Source organism: Esox lucius, chromosome 12 (genome assembly GCF_011004845.1).
Source record: "Esox lucius isolate fEsoLuc1 chromosome 12, fEsoLuc1.pri, whole genome shotgun sequence".
Taxonomy (NCBI): Eukaryota; Metazoa; Chordata; class Actinopteri; order Esociformes; family Esocidae; genus Esox; species Esox lucius.
Window position 1 is genome coordinate 13,261,027 of NC_047580.1, and position 19,653 is coordinate 13,280,679.

Sequence of the window (19,653 nt, forward strand, 5' to 3'; positions counted from 1 at the left end):
CAGACAGTCAGGCAGACAGACTGACAGACAGAACAATGGTATATTATGCCCTTGTTGTGTGCTCAAACACAAATACAGTAGAAATTTTACCAGTGTAAACCAAAGGCTAATTGTCACTTTGAGAATGTAGTATAATAAACCCTCTGAGAAATGGCATACAATAAGATTATGTAATAGGGAAAAAAAAGTATTTGATCACAAGTGTCCTCAGATGAGAATATCCCTAATTCACCCACATCTGTTAGTATCAGATTTACATAGACATCTGGATGTGTTAGCAGTTATTTTACATTGCATAGTAAAGACTGAAACTACTCAGAAAGAACACATTATATGAAAGGACATGGGTGACAAAAATGTAATTGCAAATGCGCACCAATTTGCTCAGAAAAGCAAACAAACAAGCAATTAGACAGTCAACATTGACAAAAATCCTGCAGTGCTCTCTACTTCCCCCTTCTGATCAATGTGTTCTTTGCAGTCTAAGGACCAGATTCACAGACCTCCAGCTGTTAATCTACAACGAGGATAATATCTTGTAGAACACATGGTCAAATACATAACATACATAAGTGTCAATTTAATACAAGATTGAGAAAAAATACTCTTAAGAAAATAAAAGTACTTCAATGTCATCTTTTTTTATTAATAGAAGACAGTTGCTTCAGGTTTTTTGTAGTACTTGTTTTCTTTTGTTTTGTTCTTTTCTATCAAATAGACAAATAACAATATTACAAATAATTAAAATTGTTACGTAATTCACAGGGTTACAGTCACTGTACATTTGTACAGAAAACAAAATGTCCCAATGCAATCACAGTGGTTAGGACTGGAAGTGGGGCTGGACTAGGGCTTGGCAGACCCTTTGTGTCTTTAGATGGAGGACAGAAGTGAAAGTGTGAAACAGTTACTGTAAGGAATGGAGGTACGGAAATAGTGCATGTTTAACATGGAATCAGCCCAGGGAAGGCGGATAGCTCAGTGGACAATGGAGGATTTTTTTACACACCTAAAATTTAAAAAACAAAATGTTACTGTGCTCATATAGAGAGGTCACAACTATATGGACTTGAGGTGACAGTAGAAGCGTCTGTTTTGGTTTCTTTTGTTTGCAAACACTCAAATGATGGCAGGGTCTTTGTGAGTGTATTTGTTGACAGCAGCAAAAACAGTTTTCATTTAATGTACTGTATATCTATGTCATATTTGTATGATTTGTCATCCTTCATTTAGAAATCCAGATCTTTATTAGTACAATGCCTGTAAGCCTATAAAAAAAAAACAATGTCAAATTTACTTGGCTATTCTCAAAGAACACAGGTTCTATCAAATTAATGCAATCATTGTATCATTATGAAAAGACTGACGAAATGACAGAGAAAACAGTGTGTCTGGGAAGAACTAAAGAAGATAGTTTTCAGAGGAACATATCCTTGTTTATCAGTGGGCAATAACTTGTATCTCTGTAGGGGCGGCTGAGTTTGTCAGTTGTGTTTGTGGTGGTAACACTGCAGTAACACAGTTGAGTACATTACCATTAGTAAATGGTCCTACGTGTCTTATTGAGCTGTATCCTGATTAGTACCATAATCATACCTATTAAATGGTAAGTGAAATTAACAGTAAGGCCTGATCCTGATTCATCCATTAAGTTCTGGGACAATGGAAGCATAGGAGCATGCAGACACTGTGGCAGTTTCAGTGCCTCAGTTTGACCTGGCTAGTGTCTTTTGGCCCCTTTGAACAACACCTTTTGAAAACCAGTGTCTAACGGTTTCCTGCTGATCCCTGAACCTCAAGTATAGTATGTTATGGATGGAGTATCAATGTGTAAACTTGTTGTAATTTGTGCTGGCACAATATGAGGAAGAGGTTTACCCCTATTTCTCAGTAGCTACAAAAAACTAAAGCCCATATTTTTTTTAAGTAACCTTTTATCCATTTCTTTAAAAAGTCTCCACTGTACTCTGTGATGATTCATCCACAGGAAATAATAACGGCAACAGTATGTACAATATGTCCTGTGTTTGACTCTAGATTAAGTGATAATTAACAGCTCCATACTGTCAAAGGTGATCATAGCTAGCAGTATAAAAACGAATCACAAATCACATTATAAAACCCATTTAAAAACAAACCGAATGAAAACAGTGTTCTGTGAAGTCTTTTAAATACCATCAGGCTCCCATTAGAACACCTTCCCACCTGTATGGAGACTTCCATTTTGTGCAAGTACAGTAGATGTGTTAGACACCTGGCTAACCTATAACGTATGGCCGCCATTTTGTATGTACCATAAAAGGGAGGACAAGTGCTTTTCATGACAGACCAAAAATGCATATTAATACCCTTTAAACATCAAAGGACAAAGGGAAAGCAAAATCTAAACTTTGTACACAACACTTTTGTAATGGAATAGGTCATGATTGTGCCAACCCAAAATCTTCATTAAGGTGCACATTCAAAACATTTAAAAAACGAATACCAACTGAGTCATCGAAACAAAAGATTGTACAGAGCCAAAACAGTGAAAATGGACGACTTGGTATAATGGCTATGACAGCCTGTGATTCCCAGAAGAGAAAGAGACAACAGAGTGCATCTGATATGTACAAGACAATGACATGCACAGTACAGTACTTTATCTTATGGTTCTTTTGGGCTGTTGGAAGTAGTGTTTAAAAAAACAAACTAAAAAACCTTGATACTATTTTTTTTTTTGAGATTGGAAGTGTAGGACAAACAAATAGAATCACCACAATGTTCAAACTGTCAAAAGAGAGGCTTATTAACAAGAACGGCGAGTCTGCTCTATTCGAACAGGTGCCTCCAGAAGATGAGTCATTTTAAGTCTGTGAAACTGTATAGTAGTCCGCCACTTGTCCATGAGCTTATTCACTATCCAGAAAATCTGTCACTGGTACCGTCAGAGGCTCATTGCGAAAGATGAGAATGAAGCCCTGTGAAGTCTGGTCCCAACCTTCTCTTAATAGCCCTTCATAAGGGCAGTCTGTTGATGCTTTTCAGTCTAGGGACCAGCATAAATCATATCCAACCAATAGACTGTAAACAATATCTTACTACAAGCACAGGGAGGGGCTGCAGCTGTGCACTCAACACTCACTGCAGTCGAAGACACAGTCCGGACCGTAAAAGACTCAGCCTAGCCAGAGACAGACTGAACACAGGAGGACGGTGTTTGGCGACTGAGAAAAAAGCTGAGCAGGGATCTAGATTGACCATACAGTACAGACTGCCGACTGGCCACTGAACAGATGGGAGGACGATGTTAAGAAGGATGGCTTAAAGGGGGTGGGCGTCACAGTCTGACAGGATGACCAGGCTGGGGTTTCCGGTCCAGTCTAGGGCTCTCCCTGTCTAGACAGCAGAGGTCAGACCTCCACAGAAGTGATCTGATTCATCTGGGCCCGCATAGACTGGACACTGTTCAGGATCTTCTTCTGGTGGCCCACTAGTGTCACCCCCACACGCAGGATGTCCCTATGGGGAGAGAGCAGTGAGTGAACACAGTATACTTTAGAACAGGTTTAACACCGTCCATATCTATGAAACATTTAACACTGTCTAAATCCATAAAACATCCAGGACACATTTAGAACATTCCAGAACAAATTTTGATCAATCTAATACACAATAAACCCAGTCTATACTCTTGCAAGATGGAAGACTTTTTAAGAGCTTGGAAGAAAACAGCTTGGAAGAATCCTTTGAATTGCCACACAGGGGAAACTTTCAGTTGTAATACATTCTTTGAGGAACCACTCTGAAAAGGTTATTTGAGGAACCTCTGTGTAAAGGTTCAACCTGGAATATTTTGTGATGGGAGAGTTTCCATTTTGAACCTTTAAAATGTGTTTAGCAAAGTTTTCAGTCACACCAGCCCCACCAGAAAACACTTCCTCAAAGTTGTTGGTCAGAAACCCGTTCTGTATGTCTTGCTTTACACATACATTCCGGTTTCTCCTTACGCTCTTCTGAACCTTCAACCAATTTGACTGACACGACGCAGCTAATCTAGCAATATGTATCATTTCAAAATAATGATGTTTATATAATGCACAAGCAAGACTCTACACATTGCATTGGGCCAGAATGCTTTCCCGAAAAGCTAATATTTGCACAACAAATTATTATTGACGGCCTGTCTATCTTGCTTGTTTAAATGTTGCTTGGGCTTAAAAAAATAGCTGCACATAGGCTACTCCCATTGTCCCATCTTGACAAATATGAATATGAAATCGCTCGACTGCCTGTTGTGTTGTGCATATGGTTGTAAAAGATTACTGTTACAACAGAGAAATCGGCTAAATAACTGTGTTTGTTCAGATTGTCTTTTGTGTGCTAGCGAGTGAGTCAACACCGAGCGTCAGCCCGAAGACCTTGTGAGTCAATTGGCCGGAAGTGGATCCTGCACATATGCACTGATTTCAGTATCAGCTGCTACAAACATGTGAATTCCTGAAACTCCTGGACGGTAGCCACATTGAAAAGGTGGCACCCTATAGGAAGATTGTGGGCGTGACTAAGTCTTTCAGGTTGCTTCTTGGCAACCCATTATTTCTGTTCATCATGGTAAGTTTGTATACCACCCATTGGCATGCTCCTTGACTTTGCCTGCAGCATATTTGAAAGCTATATTAACATGGTGTACTAACATTGCTATTTACTCATGGTAGAAAAAGTGGGAAATAGGCCAATTTTAAGAACTCATACAACAAACCTCTCTGTAAGGTTCATTCAAACGTCAACAGAGCAAATATAAACCATTGACTACATTGTTTACACATCAAGCTGTCTGGGTAGATTCACTTACTCCATGGTCATTTGAGAGACCACGTCGAAGCTGGTAAAGTCCTCGTTGGCAAAGTTTTCCTTGTACTGGCCCATCTTGATGGCATCCAGCCACTCATCCACGGTGGTGAAGCTAGAGAAGTCCGGAGTGCTGCGGTCCAGTAGAGGTAGGTGAACACTAGGAACAGGAGAGCAACCCAGTGAAACCTCCGGCAAACCCAACGGCAACCCAAACAAACCCAACAACAATCCAGTGACAACCCATACAAAGCTAGTGGCCACCCAAACAATACTTTACATTTTAGTCATTCAACATACAGTGGTGTGAAAAAGTGTTTGCCCCCTGCCTGATTTGCATGTTCGTCACCCTTAAATGTTTCAGATCATCAAACAAATTTAAATATTAGTCAAAGATAACACAAGTAAACACAAAATGCAGTTTTGAAATGAAGGTTGTTATTAATAAGTGAAAACAAAATCCAAACCTACATGGCCCTGCGTGAAAAAGTGTTTGCCCCCCCTGTGAAAACATAACTGTGGTTTATCACACCTGAGTTCAATTCCTCTAGCCACACCCAGGCCTGATTACTGCCACACCTGTCCTCAATCAAGAAATCACTGAAATAGGACCTGCCTGACCAAGTCAAGTAAACCAAAAGATCCTCAAAAGCTAGATATCATGCCGAGATCCAAAGAAATTCAGGAACAAATGAGAAATAAATTAATTGAGATCTATCAGCCCTCAAAAGGTTATAAAGCCATTTCTAAAGCTTTGGGACTCAAAATTGCCACAAATGGCGAAAACATGGAACAGTGGTGAACCTTCCCAGGAGTGGCCAGCCGACCAAAATTACCCCAAGAGCGCAGCGATGACTCATCCAAGAGGTCCCAAAAGACCCCACAACAACATCCAAAGAGTTGCAGGCCTCACTCGCCTCAGTTAAGGTCAGTGTTCATGACTCCACCATAAGAAAGAGACTGGACAAAAATGTCCTGCATGGCAGAGTTCCGAGACAAAAACCACTGCTGAGCAAAAATAAAATTAAGGCTTGTCTCATTTTGGTCAGAATACATCTTGATGATCCCAAAGACTTTTGGGAAAATATTCTGTGGACTGACGAGACAAAAGTTGAACTTTTTGGAAGGTTTGTGTCCCATTACATCTGGCGTAAAAGTAACACGGCATTTCAGAAGAAGAACATCATACCAACAGTAAAATTTTGTGGTGGTAGTGTGATGGTCTGGGCCTGTTTTGCTGCTTCAGGACCTGGAAGACTTGCTGTGACAAATGGAACAATGAATTCTGCTGTCTACCAAAAAATCCTGAGGGAGAATGTCTGGCCATCTGTTCGTGACCTCAAGCTGAACCGAACATTGGTTCTGCAGCAGGAAAATGATCCAAAACACACCAACAAGTCTCTATCAACTGACCTACATGGGAGAGAAACCAATCACACAATCCCAATGACAACCCCTTGAGAGCCCAAATAAATCAGGAAATACAAAGAAAAATGTATGTAATTGAAGACACGAGGAAAGGATGGAAGCCATTGAAGACGACTTGACAGGCAATCTCACCTTGATGACAACGGCGTCATGGCCTTTAGACTGTTTGGGTTGCGAATCATCTTGTCCAGGTTATTGACAATCTGGCTGAACTTGGGCCGGTTGTTGCGGTCCTTCTGCCAGCAGTCCAGCATGAGCTGGTGCAGGGCTGAGGGGCAGTCCATGGGTGGGGGCAACCGGTAGTCCTGCTCTATGGCATTAATCACCTACCAAACATGGGTATAGATTGATATGAAAATGTTTCTCAATGAGGTTTCCGAAATCAACAGGGACTTATTGGTCTCCAAATGTGGCTAGTACTATCTGAATCAACTGTCTCTGTCTATCTATCAGTCTCTGTCTCTCTGTCTATCTATCAGTCTCTGTCTGTCTGTCTATCTATCAGTCTCTCTCACTCTGTCTATCTATCAGTCTCTGTCTATCTATCAGTCTCTGTCACTCTGTCTATCTATCAGTCTCTGACTATCTATCAGTCTCTGTCTATCTATCAGTCTCTGTCTGTCTATCTATCAGTCTCTGTCTATCTATCAGTCTCTGTCTCTCTGTCTATCTTTCAGTCTCTGTCTCTCTGTTTATCTATCAGTCTCTGTCTCTGTTTATCTATCAGTCTCTGTCTGTCTATCTATCAGTCTCTGTCTGTCTATCTATCAGTCTCTGTCTATCTATCAGTCTCTGTCTCTCTGTCTATCTTTCAGTCTCTGTCTCTCTGTCTATCTATCAGTCTCTGTCTCTGTTTATCTATCAGTCTCTGTCTTTCTGTTATACCTAATAATAGTTTTTGCAAAACCTAAATTAAATCACATTGTTATATCCTGTGTTAACAACAGGTTTAGACTGACATTGAAATTCTTATTTCAGGGCACAAGAAGTAAATCGAAACTGTAATAGATAGATGTAAAGATAGGAAATAGTACCATCATGCTAATGTAGTGAGAGAGAGATAATGACAACTGGTTACTCACATCTTGATTACTCATGTCCCAGTAGGGCCGCTCTCCATATGACATCACCTCCCACATGACGATGCCGTAGCTCCACCCATCACTGGAGGAGGTGAACTTCCTGTACTGGATGGCTTCTGGGGCTGTCCATCGTATAGGAATCTTCCCTCCCTGAAAACACAGAGAAGTGTTGCGTATCAATTCTCTACCCTTCAGCTAGGACCATGCACCGCGTCACTCCCTTGGTGCATTCAGAAGTATTGGATTGGTTCAAGCAGGTCTCCTCCGGACCTACAATCAGTTTTCACCATGTTTCATAAACCAGTCCATTTCAATAAGGAGAGCTGTAGTGCATACTTCAGAAGAAGGGTAGACAATCAGACTGTATACTGATTCTTTTTTGCATGGGGGTCTCTTTAAATCCTGAAACATTTTGGTTGTTCACACGTCTCCATTCATGTTATTGACACTGCTCTGATAACACTGGACAGCTGAAAGCACATCCATTGCTAAGCAACTGAGAGGCTGTATTTTATTGAATCATTCTGTTGTGGTAGGAATCATCTTACACACGGGAAAATACAAACAGGTAGTACATAAAAAGGCTTCTAAAGTTAATATTTTCCACTTGAACGTGTCTGAATTATTTGCATTTTGCCCAGAAATTTATAAAATCCATTAATTCTATATTTAATGTCAATTTTATCATAATCCACAACAATTCCGATTTCCAGTTGTTGCATTATAGTTTTTTCCTGCTGGGTGAAACTGGCTCAGATGAATATTCAGCCTCTGTGTACTTGCAGATCATTGGAGAGAAAGGGATAGAAAAAAAAAAATATTTGACTATAAGAATGCATCCTTCATGAAATAATCAACCAGATAAATGTACATACAAGCATACCACTTATAATGCATGCCTAATACATTGCTTCATAGTAAGGGGTATTCTAGTATGTATACGGTCCTATGATTGAAACAGAACCATACTCACCAGGACACTGGTGTTTGTGGGGTCTAACATGCCCAACATACATTGCTTCATACCACATAGTATGGAAGTATGGATATTGGGACAGAGCCACACTCACCAGGGCGCTGGTATAGGTGGGATCTGATGTGTCGTCCTCCAGGAACCGAGAGAGCCCAAAGTCAGACACCTTACACACCAGGTTGCTGTTGACCAGGATGTTGCGTGCGGCCAAATCCCGATGCACGTAGTTCATGTCATTCAGGTACTTCATGCCAGCCGCGATGCCACGCAGCATGCCCACCAGCTGGATCACTGTGAACTGCCCGTCATTTTGCTAAAGTGGGAACAAATGTATTTTATTGCTACGTGCTGTGCCACGCACTGCTAAGTTAGGTTGTGGCGTGTCATGATTTATGATATGTTCCCTAATATATTCTCAAGTGTGCAATATTCATTTAAACACACTGTTCATTTTCCTACAGAACAAAAAAGTTTCAGAACATTTGCATATTGTTGTTACTCCACAAATTTGTTTCAGAAATGTATGCACCAAATACAACACAAATACAATACAATTTCCATTAATTATGAATGTTTTAAAAAGTTCTATTTAGATGACCTAGGAAGGTCCAGAGTTCTAAGATGATGCTTCCAGTTCAGATATAATGCAGGGTTGGTTCTGGTTCAACCTACTGATCTTTCTGGGAGGTCTTTCATCACTCCTATCCAATAAATCATAAAATACCAAAAATATGGTTGCAATGTGGTCAAATGTTTTATCAACTTAAAAACATCACTTATGAGATTAGGCAGACCACTTTTCTATGATCTATAGTCGAGTGGTTCCCAACCAGGGGTACTAGGCCCCCTGCAGGTACTTGGCCTCTCCACAGGGGGTACTTGAAAACACTCATGACACCATAGGCTTACTAATGAAATTAACACTTCAGGGGCACTCCAAGCAGTGCAAACATTTTTTGGGGTTACAGTAACTGAAAAGGGTAGGGAGCCACTGATGTACATTGATCCGAAACGACAAGACCAAAACCACCTACTGTTTTTAAGTCCTCCCTCCCTACAATTACAATCACTTGAGGAAGGAAGGAACAAAGGAAGGAAAGGAAGGAGAAAAATGAAAGGAACCATTGAGACCCATTGAAATACTGACCCTAAGGAAGGAGTCCAGAGATCCGTTCTCCATGAACTCTGTAATAATCATGACGGGGGCGTTCTTGGTGACCACACCCTCCAGGTGGATGATGTTAGGGTGGTCAAACTGGCCCATGATTGATGCTTCAGACAGGAAGTCCCGCCTTTGGCGCTCTGTATAGCCTGCCTTTAGGGTCTTGATGGCCACCAGGATCTCTCTCTTCCCAGGGAGACGTAGGTTCCCACTGCACACCTCCCCAAACTCTCCTGGACGATAATGTTTACGGTTTAAGATATTTAGAGTTTCTCAACCAAGGAATCTATAGCTCCGGAAAAAATTAAGAGACCACTGCACCTTTTTCTTCCCTTTCCAAAAAAGCTGAAAAGCAAAGTTTTGAGTAAGGAACAGAAGCGTTCAATTTTCAGTGGTCTCTTAATTTTAACCCTTTGGGTCCTTACTCAAAACCTTCCTTTTCGACTTTTTTGGAAAGGAAAGCTATATTTTCCGGAGCTGTATAATAATTATTCAAGTCCTGTAATATGGGTTTGTTACTTGGATAAATAAAATGTGAGACAATCCTAAGTATATATAATTGAGTTTAATACACACTGTACTCCATATCCTTGACCTTAAAGTACTTTCATCACAGAATCCATTGAGAATGATTTTTAGTTAAGGACTAAGTATAATATACACTGATCAGCCATAACATTATGACCATCTGCCAAATATTGTATATGTCCCTCTTTTGCTGTCAAAACAGCCGTGACCCATCTGAAGGTGTGCTGTGGTATCTGGCACCAAGACATTAGCAGATCGTTTAAGTTGTGAGGTGGGGCCTCCATTGATCAGACTTGTTTGTCCAGCACATCCCACAGATGCTCGATTGGATTGAGATCTGGGGAATTTAGAGTCTAAGTCAACACCTTGAACTCGTTGTGTTCCACAAACCATTCCTGAACCATTTATACTTTGTGGCAGGGCTCATTATCCTGTTGAAAGAGACCAATTCCATCAGGGAAAACCGTTGCCATGAAAGGGTTCACATGTTCTGCAACAGTGCTTAGGTAGGTGGTACGTGTCAAAGTAACATCCACACGAATGAGAGGAACCAAGGTTTCCCAGCAGAACATTGCCCAAAGCATCACACTGTCTCCGCCAGCTTGCCTCCTTCCCATAGTGCATCTTGATGCCATGTGTTCTCCAGGTATGCGACACACACGCACCCAGTCATGATGAACATGATTCATTAGACCAGGCGATCTTCTTCTATTGCTCTGTGGTCCAGTTCTGATGTTCATGTGCCCATTGCAGGTGCTTTCAGCAGTGGACAGGGGTCAGCATGGGCACCCTGACTGGTCTGCAGCTACGCAGCCCCATATGCAACAAACTGCGATGCACTGGGTGTTCTGACATCTTTCTATCAGTACCAGCATTTACTTTTTCAGCAATTTTAGCTAAAGTAGCTCGTCTGTTGGATCGGACCACACGGGCCAGCCTTCGCTCCCCACGTGCATCAATGACCACTGCAGACCGGGAACACCCCACGACAGGTGCAGTTTTGGGGATGCTCTGACCCAGTCGTTTAGCCATCACAATTTGGCTCATGTCAAAGTCGCTCAGATCCTTATGCTTGCCCATTTTTCCTGCTTTTAACACATCAACAGAATGTTCACTTGCTGCCTAATATATCCCACCCACTAACAGGTGCCACGATAAAAAGATTATCAGTGTTATTCACTTCACCTGTCAGTGGTCATAATGTTACGGCTGATCTGTGTATGTACATACAGCTCCAGAAACAATTAAGAGACCACTGCACCTTTCTCTTTCCTTTCCAAAAAAGTTGGAAAGGAAAGTTTTGAGTGAGGAACAAAAACATTCAATTTGCAGTGGTCTCTTAATTTTAACCCTCCTGTTCCTCACTCATAACCTTCCTTTTTGACTTTTTTGGAATGGAAAGAAAACATTGCAGAGGTCCCTTAATTTTTTCTGGAGCTGTATATGTTTAAAATGTACAGTATGTATGGTTTTAAAGTTATTTTACCTGCACCAATGACTTGCTCTATCTTGACACAGGAGGTGTCAATCTCTTTGGCAAACTCCCTCACTGCCTCATTAGGATCCTCGTAAGTGAATGGGTCAATATAGATCTTCATTCCTGGAGACACTTAGAAGGAGAAACAGAGAAAACAGAGGATATGCATAATATACAGCCGTGGGATACACATTAGAAATGCAAAGAAACCAAACTAAATTGTGTCTGGGCAGTGACCTGCTGACAGGAAGTTAGATACACTGAACAGAAGCGACCAAGAACTCCTGGTAGTCCTAGAAGTCCTAGTAGTCCTAGAAGTCCTAGTAGTCCTAGAAGTCCCAGTAGTCCTGGTAGTCCTAGTAGTCCCAGTAGTCCTAGATGTCCTAGTAGTACTAGTAGTCCCAGTAGTCCTAGATGTCCTAGTAGTACTAGTAGTCCTAGTAGTCATAGATGTCCTAGTAGTCATAGATGTCCTAGTAGTACTAGATGTCCTAGAAGTCCTAGAAGTCCCAGTAGTCCTGGTAGTCCTAGTAGTCCCAGTAGTCCTAGATGTCCTAGTAGTACTAGTAGTCCCAGTAGTCCTAGATGTCCTAGTAGTACTAGTAGTCCTAGTAGTCATAGATGTCCTAGTAGTCATAGATGTCCTAGTAGCACTAGATGTCCTAGAAGTCCTAGTAGTCCTAGAAGTCCCAGTAGTCCTGGTAGTCCTAGTAGTCCCAGTAGTCCTAGATGTCCTAGTAGTACTAGTAGTCCCAGTAGTCCTAGATGTCCTAGTAGTACTAGTAGTCCCAGTAGTCATAGATGTCCTAGTAGTCATAGATGTCCTAGTAGTACTAGATGTCCTAGTAGTACTAGTAGTCCTAGATTTCCTGGTAGTCTGAGTAGTCCTAGTAGTCCTTATCTAACTGTTCTGTCCCAACTGTCTCCAGGATGTTAACATTAGTCAGAAATAAATCGGTCACGCTAACATTCAACACATCTCTAACAGAGACAAGTTTGTCTGGAAGAAGGAGAGTCTTTAGAAATCTAAATGAATCAGTCTCAAAAAGATCATTTGAATCAGTAAAAACCTGTTACTCACTGTGGCCACTGGTGTAATGCTGCAGCTTGTCAGTGTATTCAGATTCCGGTCTCTCAAAGCTTCTTCGTTTGCAGATGATGACAAATACGACAACAGCGATTATGAAGACCACGCCTGCAGCGGCTGAGCCGATGATGAGGGGGAGCTTCTCCTGAAAGAAGGACTTGTACTCCTCTGCAAATAAATAGCAGAACAAAAAAAAAAATTGTACTTCTGCAAGGTCGACCTACACTGTAATCATCCACATTCAGGACTATACAGTACCACATAAGTAGGAGAAATAAAGTGCACCCCAAGTTTTCGTAAAAATCCAAAACAAATACTCTTGAACAGCATACCTTCGGTCATGGTTTGAAAGTACATCTTTCCGCTGAAGCGTCCGAATCCGGCCACAGTCCGAGCTCGTACCTGGAAGACGTATATAACGCCAGGCTTCAAGCCCCTGATCACTGCTGTGTTAGTCTGACTGCGTACCACTGATGAGTTCCACTCTGCCATGCTCTGGATCACAAAGGCACATGCACACACGGACTATGAGATTGGATCTACTCACCATTTGAATGCTAGCCTTTCTTACTGTCACAGTAAGTACAATAGTAATACCAGACAAATGGACGTTTACCTTTTCATAGTACTGCAGCTCATAGTCCAGTATGAGGCCATTGGGCTGGTCAGGTTGGGACCAGGAGAGAGTGATACTGTCAGGGGTTCGGCTCACCTGGTGCATGATGGTTACAGCTGAAGGTGCTGAGAAAGACAGAAATAGTTGGTTTGAAAGAGAGAGGGTGAAAAGGATGAAAGAGAGAAAGAGAGATAGGCTTAAAGTTAATGACAGAACTATGCCTGGTTTTGTGCTGTCTCTAAGGCTGACTGGTTTTGTACTGTGTCACAAAGGCATACTGGTTTTGTACTGTGTCTCCAAGGTTGACTGGTTTTGTACGGCGTCTCCTAGGCTGACTGGTTTTGTACTGTGTCTCCATGGCTGACTGGTTTTGTACTGTGTCTCCATGGCTGACTGGTTTTGTACTGTGTCTCCATGGCTGACTGGTTTTGTACTGTGTCTCCAAGGTTGACTGGTTTTGTACTGTGTATCCTAGACTGACTGGTTTTGTACTGTGTCTCCAAGGCTTACTGGTTTTGTACTGTGTCTCCATGGCTGACTGGTTTTGTACTGTGTCTCCATGGCTGACTGGTTTTGTACTGTGTCTCCTAGGCTGACTGGTTTTGTACTGTGTCTCCAAGGCTGACGGTTTCTAAACTGTGTCTCCGAGGCAGACTGGTTCTAAACTGTGTCTCCGAGGCAGACTGGTTCTAAACTGTGTCTCAGAGGCTGACTGGGTCTGTACAGTGTCTCCAAGGCTGACTGGTTCTAAACTGTGTCTCCAAGGCTGACTGGTTCTATACTATGTCTCCAAGGATGACAGATTCAGCACTGTGTTTCTAAGGCTGCCTGACTATTTCAAAGGCCCAGATTTTCTGAAAGATACAAATAGTAATTCTAATTGTATTTGTTTTCACCCTGAGGTGCAAAACAATCACTCATTAGGCAAACACACACCCAAACACACAGAAGAGACAGAAGGCATTTCCTAATGAGGGCTTGATGAGGACCTCCTGTTTATGTAACATCAGTGCTTCCTCTTATAGTCTGTAATTGCTTCCATGCAGGTCCCAGCAGCCTGGAGAGACACTAGGGCTCATGGGAACCTACGATTGGTCTTTTCACAGTCCCATCCCAGACAGTAATAAGGACTGACAGCTTCTGCAGTGGATAAAACACTACAGTGTGAAGGGCATCAACCGATGGCCTGACCCTGATAACAACACTGCCTAACACCCAGTCAGTAGAAACTGGAACCTGAAGCATTACAGTATAAACCTTTTCTGAATAGCGTGTACCAAGCTCTCTAAATGTAATTAAACATACTCAGTACTAATAAGCGTAGAAAATAATTCTGTGAGAGTTTGTGGATATTTTTGTTCTAATGCAGACATAATCATTGCTTAGGCATCCTTACCAAGATTAGGTTAATTGTTACCATGTATTATTCACGCAGATCTTGACCTTGCAAAGATGGTTCAATGTTTCCTCCATCCAAGCGTTCAAACCCTTATTGGGTGTAATATCTCCTCTGGCATCAGACTGAACTCACTCCTGATCGTTTCCCTTCACTCAACTTCACACGTGACCCCAGTCACGTGGTTCTTACCAGCCTGGTTGGTGGTGATGTTAACTGAGGAGTACTGTGGCGAGTAGGGGCTCTGGTCAGACACCCCGTTGACCGCCTGGATCTCGAAGGTGTACTGTGTGTGGGCCAGCAGGTCACTGATGTGGACGCTGGACTCGGTCAGGCCCAACTGGCGCGGGACGAACTGGACGTTGTCCCCGCAGCGCGTGCAACCTCCCCGGCCGCCGCCACAGCTCTTACAGATGATGTTATAGACCACGTCCTCACGGCCGCCGCCGTCGCGCGGTGCGCTCCACTCCAGCCTCAGGGATGTCTCATTCACGATGGAGATGACACTCTGGGGGGCGGAGGGGATGGCTGTCAGGAGAGAAGGCGAGGGTTAGGGAGGTTCACTTGATGACAAGGCCTCTACTCCAGATAGAGGTCCTAATCGAGTCCAAGCAGCTACAGGGTCCAACCCAACCGATAGCCTGTACGGTAATGCAGACCAAAATCTGATTGTTGACTGCTGGTCCCTTATCGAACAAACGATAAGTGGTTGAGGGAATATACAGTAAGATACATAACACCAGTCTCTACATCTCCGAACAGAAATAATTCATCTTAGTTGAATATTTAGAAGGTATTTTCATGAGCTCTACTGAATCCCATCAGACTCGACACTTTAGTAGCAGGGGGAGAGAGTTCCGTTAAAAGAACAGCCTGCTAGCTAGCGTCCTGTTGGACACTAACAATGCCTGTGCATACTTGTTTCTGCCTCTTCTATAAGACAGATACATCTGAGGGCCACAACTCCACAGTAGCCCTGCCTGTGTCCCAAATGGCACCTCACTGCCTCTGTAGTGCCCTCACGTTACCCATGGACTATAGGGTTCTGGTTAGGAGGACACCAGAACAAAGCCAGTAGAAAGCCGTTGAGGATGCTGCCTGTGTTTTCACACTGAAGCAGCTGCCCTCATAAAGAACAGGCTTATGCAAATCTCACAGGCTATTTTCTCGGAGGTCCTTGTTGGAACTGCCGGAAAAGAATGGATGGGACATTCCACCAGTTCAGTGTGTTCACAAAAGAGGGCCACCTCATGCCAGGATGAAACATACCCTGCGTTTGGAAGAAGTATGCATAATTTTGTATTTATTTATATTACAATACGCAAGCTCGAGACGTTATAAAACAGAAAAAGTTGAATAGATTTGGCCAGAGGATTTCATTGGTGGTCATGGCATAATGCAAATCTGATTCCGTCTGTCTTTCTTAGGCATGCACTTTTATCCACAGGGAAAGACACATTAGGCACACATCATTTTTTTTAAACTGAGATGATCGGATTCTGTCAGTAAATTCAAATCAAAAACAAATGTAACACTCACAAATAGGTATTGAGCCATAATGTCCCGAGAGCGTGTGTCCATTCACATAAATACGTTTTTAACGCTACAAATCAGTGTATTGTAATATGCAGAAAAAGCCTGCTAGTCAGGCTGCAGAATGGAAATCTCTGTGTTTAACGTTAGGCTGCAGCACCACCTATGGTGAGTGGGCAGCGCTGTCGGGATCAGGAACCTACTGGTGCAGGGCATCTGTGGGGGGTCCGAGTCGGTGCGGTAGTAACCGTTGCGACACACGCAGTTTGTGGCCCCCTCATTGGTGGTGCGACTGTTGATAGGACACTGGAGACACTGGTGGTCTCCCTGGGAAGACTTAAAGAACCCGGAGACACACGCTGCAGAGGAGAGGCGAGAGAGAGAGAGAGAGAGAGAGTGAGTGGGAGTGAGAGAGAGAAAGAGAGAGAAAAAGGTTATGAATGGAGTTTAATATGCTGAGGAGTTGCATCAACTCAATACACCAGACATATTACAACAGATGGGAGAAAAAATGTGAAACTGATTTTATTTTATTGAAATACACAGACATATTCGATGTCATTGTCTATTTTCCACTGTTATATGGTTAATACATGACATTTGAAACTCTGTTTGGTGAATAATGAGGTATAGTGTAAGGGCTGGAATCTGGAGGTCTGGAACAAACTCTCTCTACCAGACGGTGTGTTAGGGAAGAGAAGGAGGAATGGGTTGAGTTGTAGACATTCTTCTGTGGAGTATGACTGCTACAGCAGGTTTATAGTGGGAATCATCATAACCACTAATATTGTTTGAGCTCTACCCGAGATTTCACTCCACTTTCCCTCTATTTAACCCTCTGTCTTAAACAGCAAATCCTGTTGAACAACAAGATCTCAGTTTTCTACAGATAGACATAACTTTTTTTTTATTATTATTTTGCACTGAGTTAGTTCAGCACTGTTACAGGTTTGGGAATAGGGTTAAAACAGAAATATGTTGATGGTTAGGTTTAGGTATTAGCTGCAGCTGATTAGGGCTAGGGCTGAGGATGGGGATAGCATCAAAACAACCTCATTTTATTGAAACATTAGGTAGGCAGGTTGCTTTGGAGTCAATGGCCAAGTGGAGTAAGCTGCTGCCGACTGCTCCAGGGACCACTGGTTCAATCCGAATGCCATTCAGTGCAAAATAGTTAATACATTTAAGGGAAACGGACAAACATCTGATTAAATAAGTCATTCATATTACAATTTGTAGATTCATGATTATCTACCAAAATCCTGTAGTGTCTTCTCACCCATTTGTAAGCAGTGTTTGTCTACTGCAGCCTTCAGCTTGACAATCTAATCCAATTAACGTGGTGTAAAAGTTAATAGATAACTGGCTGCAACTTCCTGCACTGGACCACGTTTGACCAAGGTCCATTGGGTTCTGGTCAAAAGTAATAACAAGGGGATGCAGCCTCAGAGGCTTTGACATGCCCGTTCACCTCAACACGCTCAGGGTCACTTCAGACAGCTGGTGTCATGACAGTGGGATCAAACAGAACAGCATGTATGTTATACTCACTCCCACCACCACCTCTTTATAATGATAAATGGACCTAATTCTCTGGCACTGAATGAGTCTTTGCCTGTGTTAAAACATAACATCTTGTTATTGAATTCCTTTCGTTTTATTTCCCAAGAGGTCCAGCCTCTTGTGTCCTGTCTTCTGCTTCCCACAATGAAAGGCTACAATGAAAAGCTATAGGAAACCCAGGCAGGCAGTGTGCTGAGACAAAAGGAATAGCCTGTTGGCAGAGGGGAACTCCCATAGCTAGACCCAGATATTTAAGAGAATTGAGGGGGGAGAAAGCAGAGGGGATTGACAGTTCCAATAATGGATCTTTCGATACGAGTCGTACACTTAGAGACACTCAGATAGAGTATGGGCCAATGATTCACACCACTGTGCTTTCATCCTTAGCCATGGATTCTACAGTAGAAATATAATTACTGCAATAACAGTGCACTCAAATTCCAGTGGTCTGAGGAACTTTCCCATTCTATTTCTATGCATACTGCAACACCAACCTCAAGAGGCAAATTTGTTATGAATCTTAAAGTACTATAATTAATAGCATAATACAGGCTGAAAAACTGCTATAGAGACAGTGTGGAGTGTTATTGACTTGAAATGGGTCAGCAGGGACTTTGATGGAACATTGATTTTTGTCTGTTATAAATGCATGAGCATGCTGTCTCCTGCCACAGGATTTCACCAAGCCCTCACGTCTATTTGCAAAAATAATTTAAGAAGTGGAGTGAGTTTTTTCTTGAATGACATGATATGTTTTGTGTTTTTTTGTATTAATATATGTATTTAGTATATTCAATGTGAATATAGAATTCTGCATCCGTGTGTTGCCTTGCCTCTGACACTCAACAAGGTCAGTCCTGGTCCGTCCAGAGATGGGATATTGGATGCTACTGGAAGTGATTTTGCAGAGCAATGATCAAATGTCTAAAGGTCAAATCCCAATGCCCCAGGGCAGTTAATGGAACATTGCCCTCCTTGGGGTGACGCATTAAGCAGGTCACTGAAGATACTATACCGTAGAACGTATTGTTACATTTGTTACACAGAGGTGATAATCCTGGTGTCCTGTCTAAATGTTTTATTTGGCCTTCATATAATCATGGATACCTTTTCATCCTCCAGATTCCAACCGGCACATTCATGACCCCTCTTCTCGTAACAGAAAATAGGCATAAGTAATATTACAATGTACAAAATCTATGCAATCAATATATAAGTCGCTCTGGATAAGAGTGTCAGCTAATTAACAAAATATTCTATACTTTACAGTGGTAGTTTAGTGTAGGCGTATCTGTGTGTGTGTGTTTGCGTGTGTGTGCGTGTAGGGGAAAGACATGAAGCTGAAAGAAAACCAGTTCATACACAGTTTTGAAGAGAATCTTTGAACATCCAACAGATTGGACTTTAATGATTCCGAATAATCATGCCTGAGTAAAGACATGACAAGAGTTAACTGTCTTTTCAAGGAAGATTTGTCCATTATTCCTATATCTATTCCTATTTCTCTCAAAAAAAAATGTGATGCCTGAGACACAGGTCTCAAGAGGTCCTTTCTTCTCCAGCTGACAACAGAGGACAACTTTCTGCTCCTCCTGTAAAACAAGACTTGGTATTTCACGATACGCATCTCATTGTCTGTGTACAGTGGTGTGATGTAATCCTGCCACCAAATTCAAACATCAAAATGCAAATGTCAGAGCACATCTGGTCATCATTTGTCTGTGTATATGTGTGTGTGTTGGTGTGTAAATGTTTTGATGCATGTGCACATTGGGTACAGTGTATATGTGTGTGTGTGTGTGTGTGTGTGTGTGTGTGTGCGTGTTTACAGGTGTGTATATTAATAAAATGGTGAGTGATCCGTAAATGTGTGACCACCAGAACAGTGTTAAACCCAATTAGCCATAGAAACAGAACCTTTTGAAACAAAACCTTCTACCTTCTAGTAAAGGTGTGGGGTGAAAGGGGCTTCCTTCAA

The 19,653-nt window shown here is 42.1% G+C and overlaps 1 protein-coding gene across 1 annotated transcript in view; it reads right to left on the reverse strand.

Moving 5' to 3' along the window:
- Positions 1-616: 616 nt before the first annotated feature.
- The window catches only part of ephb2a (eph receptor B2a), a 46,176-nt gene continuing 27,139 nt past the window's right edge, over positions 617-19,653 (reverse strand). The window contains exons 4-15 of the mRNA XM_010875753.3: positions 16,316-16,471; positions 14,772-15,107; positions 13,184-13,308; positions 12,900-13,062; positions 12,562-12,735; positions 11,490-11,612; positions 9,461-9,708; positions 8,411-8,626; positions 7,341-7,490; positions 6,391-6,584; positions 4,835-4,990; positions 617-3,501 (exon numbers count right to left, since the gene is read on the reverse strand). Coding sequence (XP_010874055.1) covers positions 3,393-3,501; positions 4,835-4,990; positions 6,391-6,584; positions 7,341-7,490; positions 8,411-8,626; positions 9,461-9,708; positions 11,490-11,612; positions 12,562-12,735; positions 12,900-13,062; positions 13,184-13,308; positions 14,772-15,107; positions 16,316-16,471 — 2,150 coding nt within the window. The 3' untranslated portion in view covers positions 617-3,392. The remainder of the gene's footprint in view (positions 3,502-4,834; positions 4,991-6,390; positions 6,585-7,340; positions 7,491-8,410; positions 8,627-9,460; positions 9,709-11,489; positions 11,613-12,561; positions 12,736-12,899; positions 13,063-13,183; positions 13,309-14,771; positions 15,108-16,315; positions 16,472-19,653) is intronic.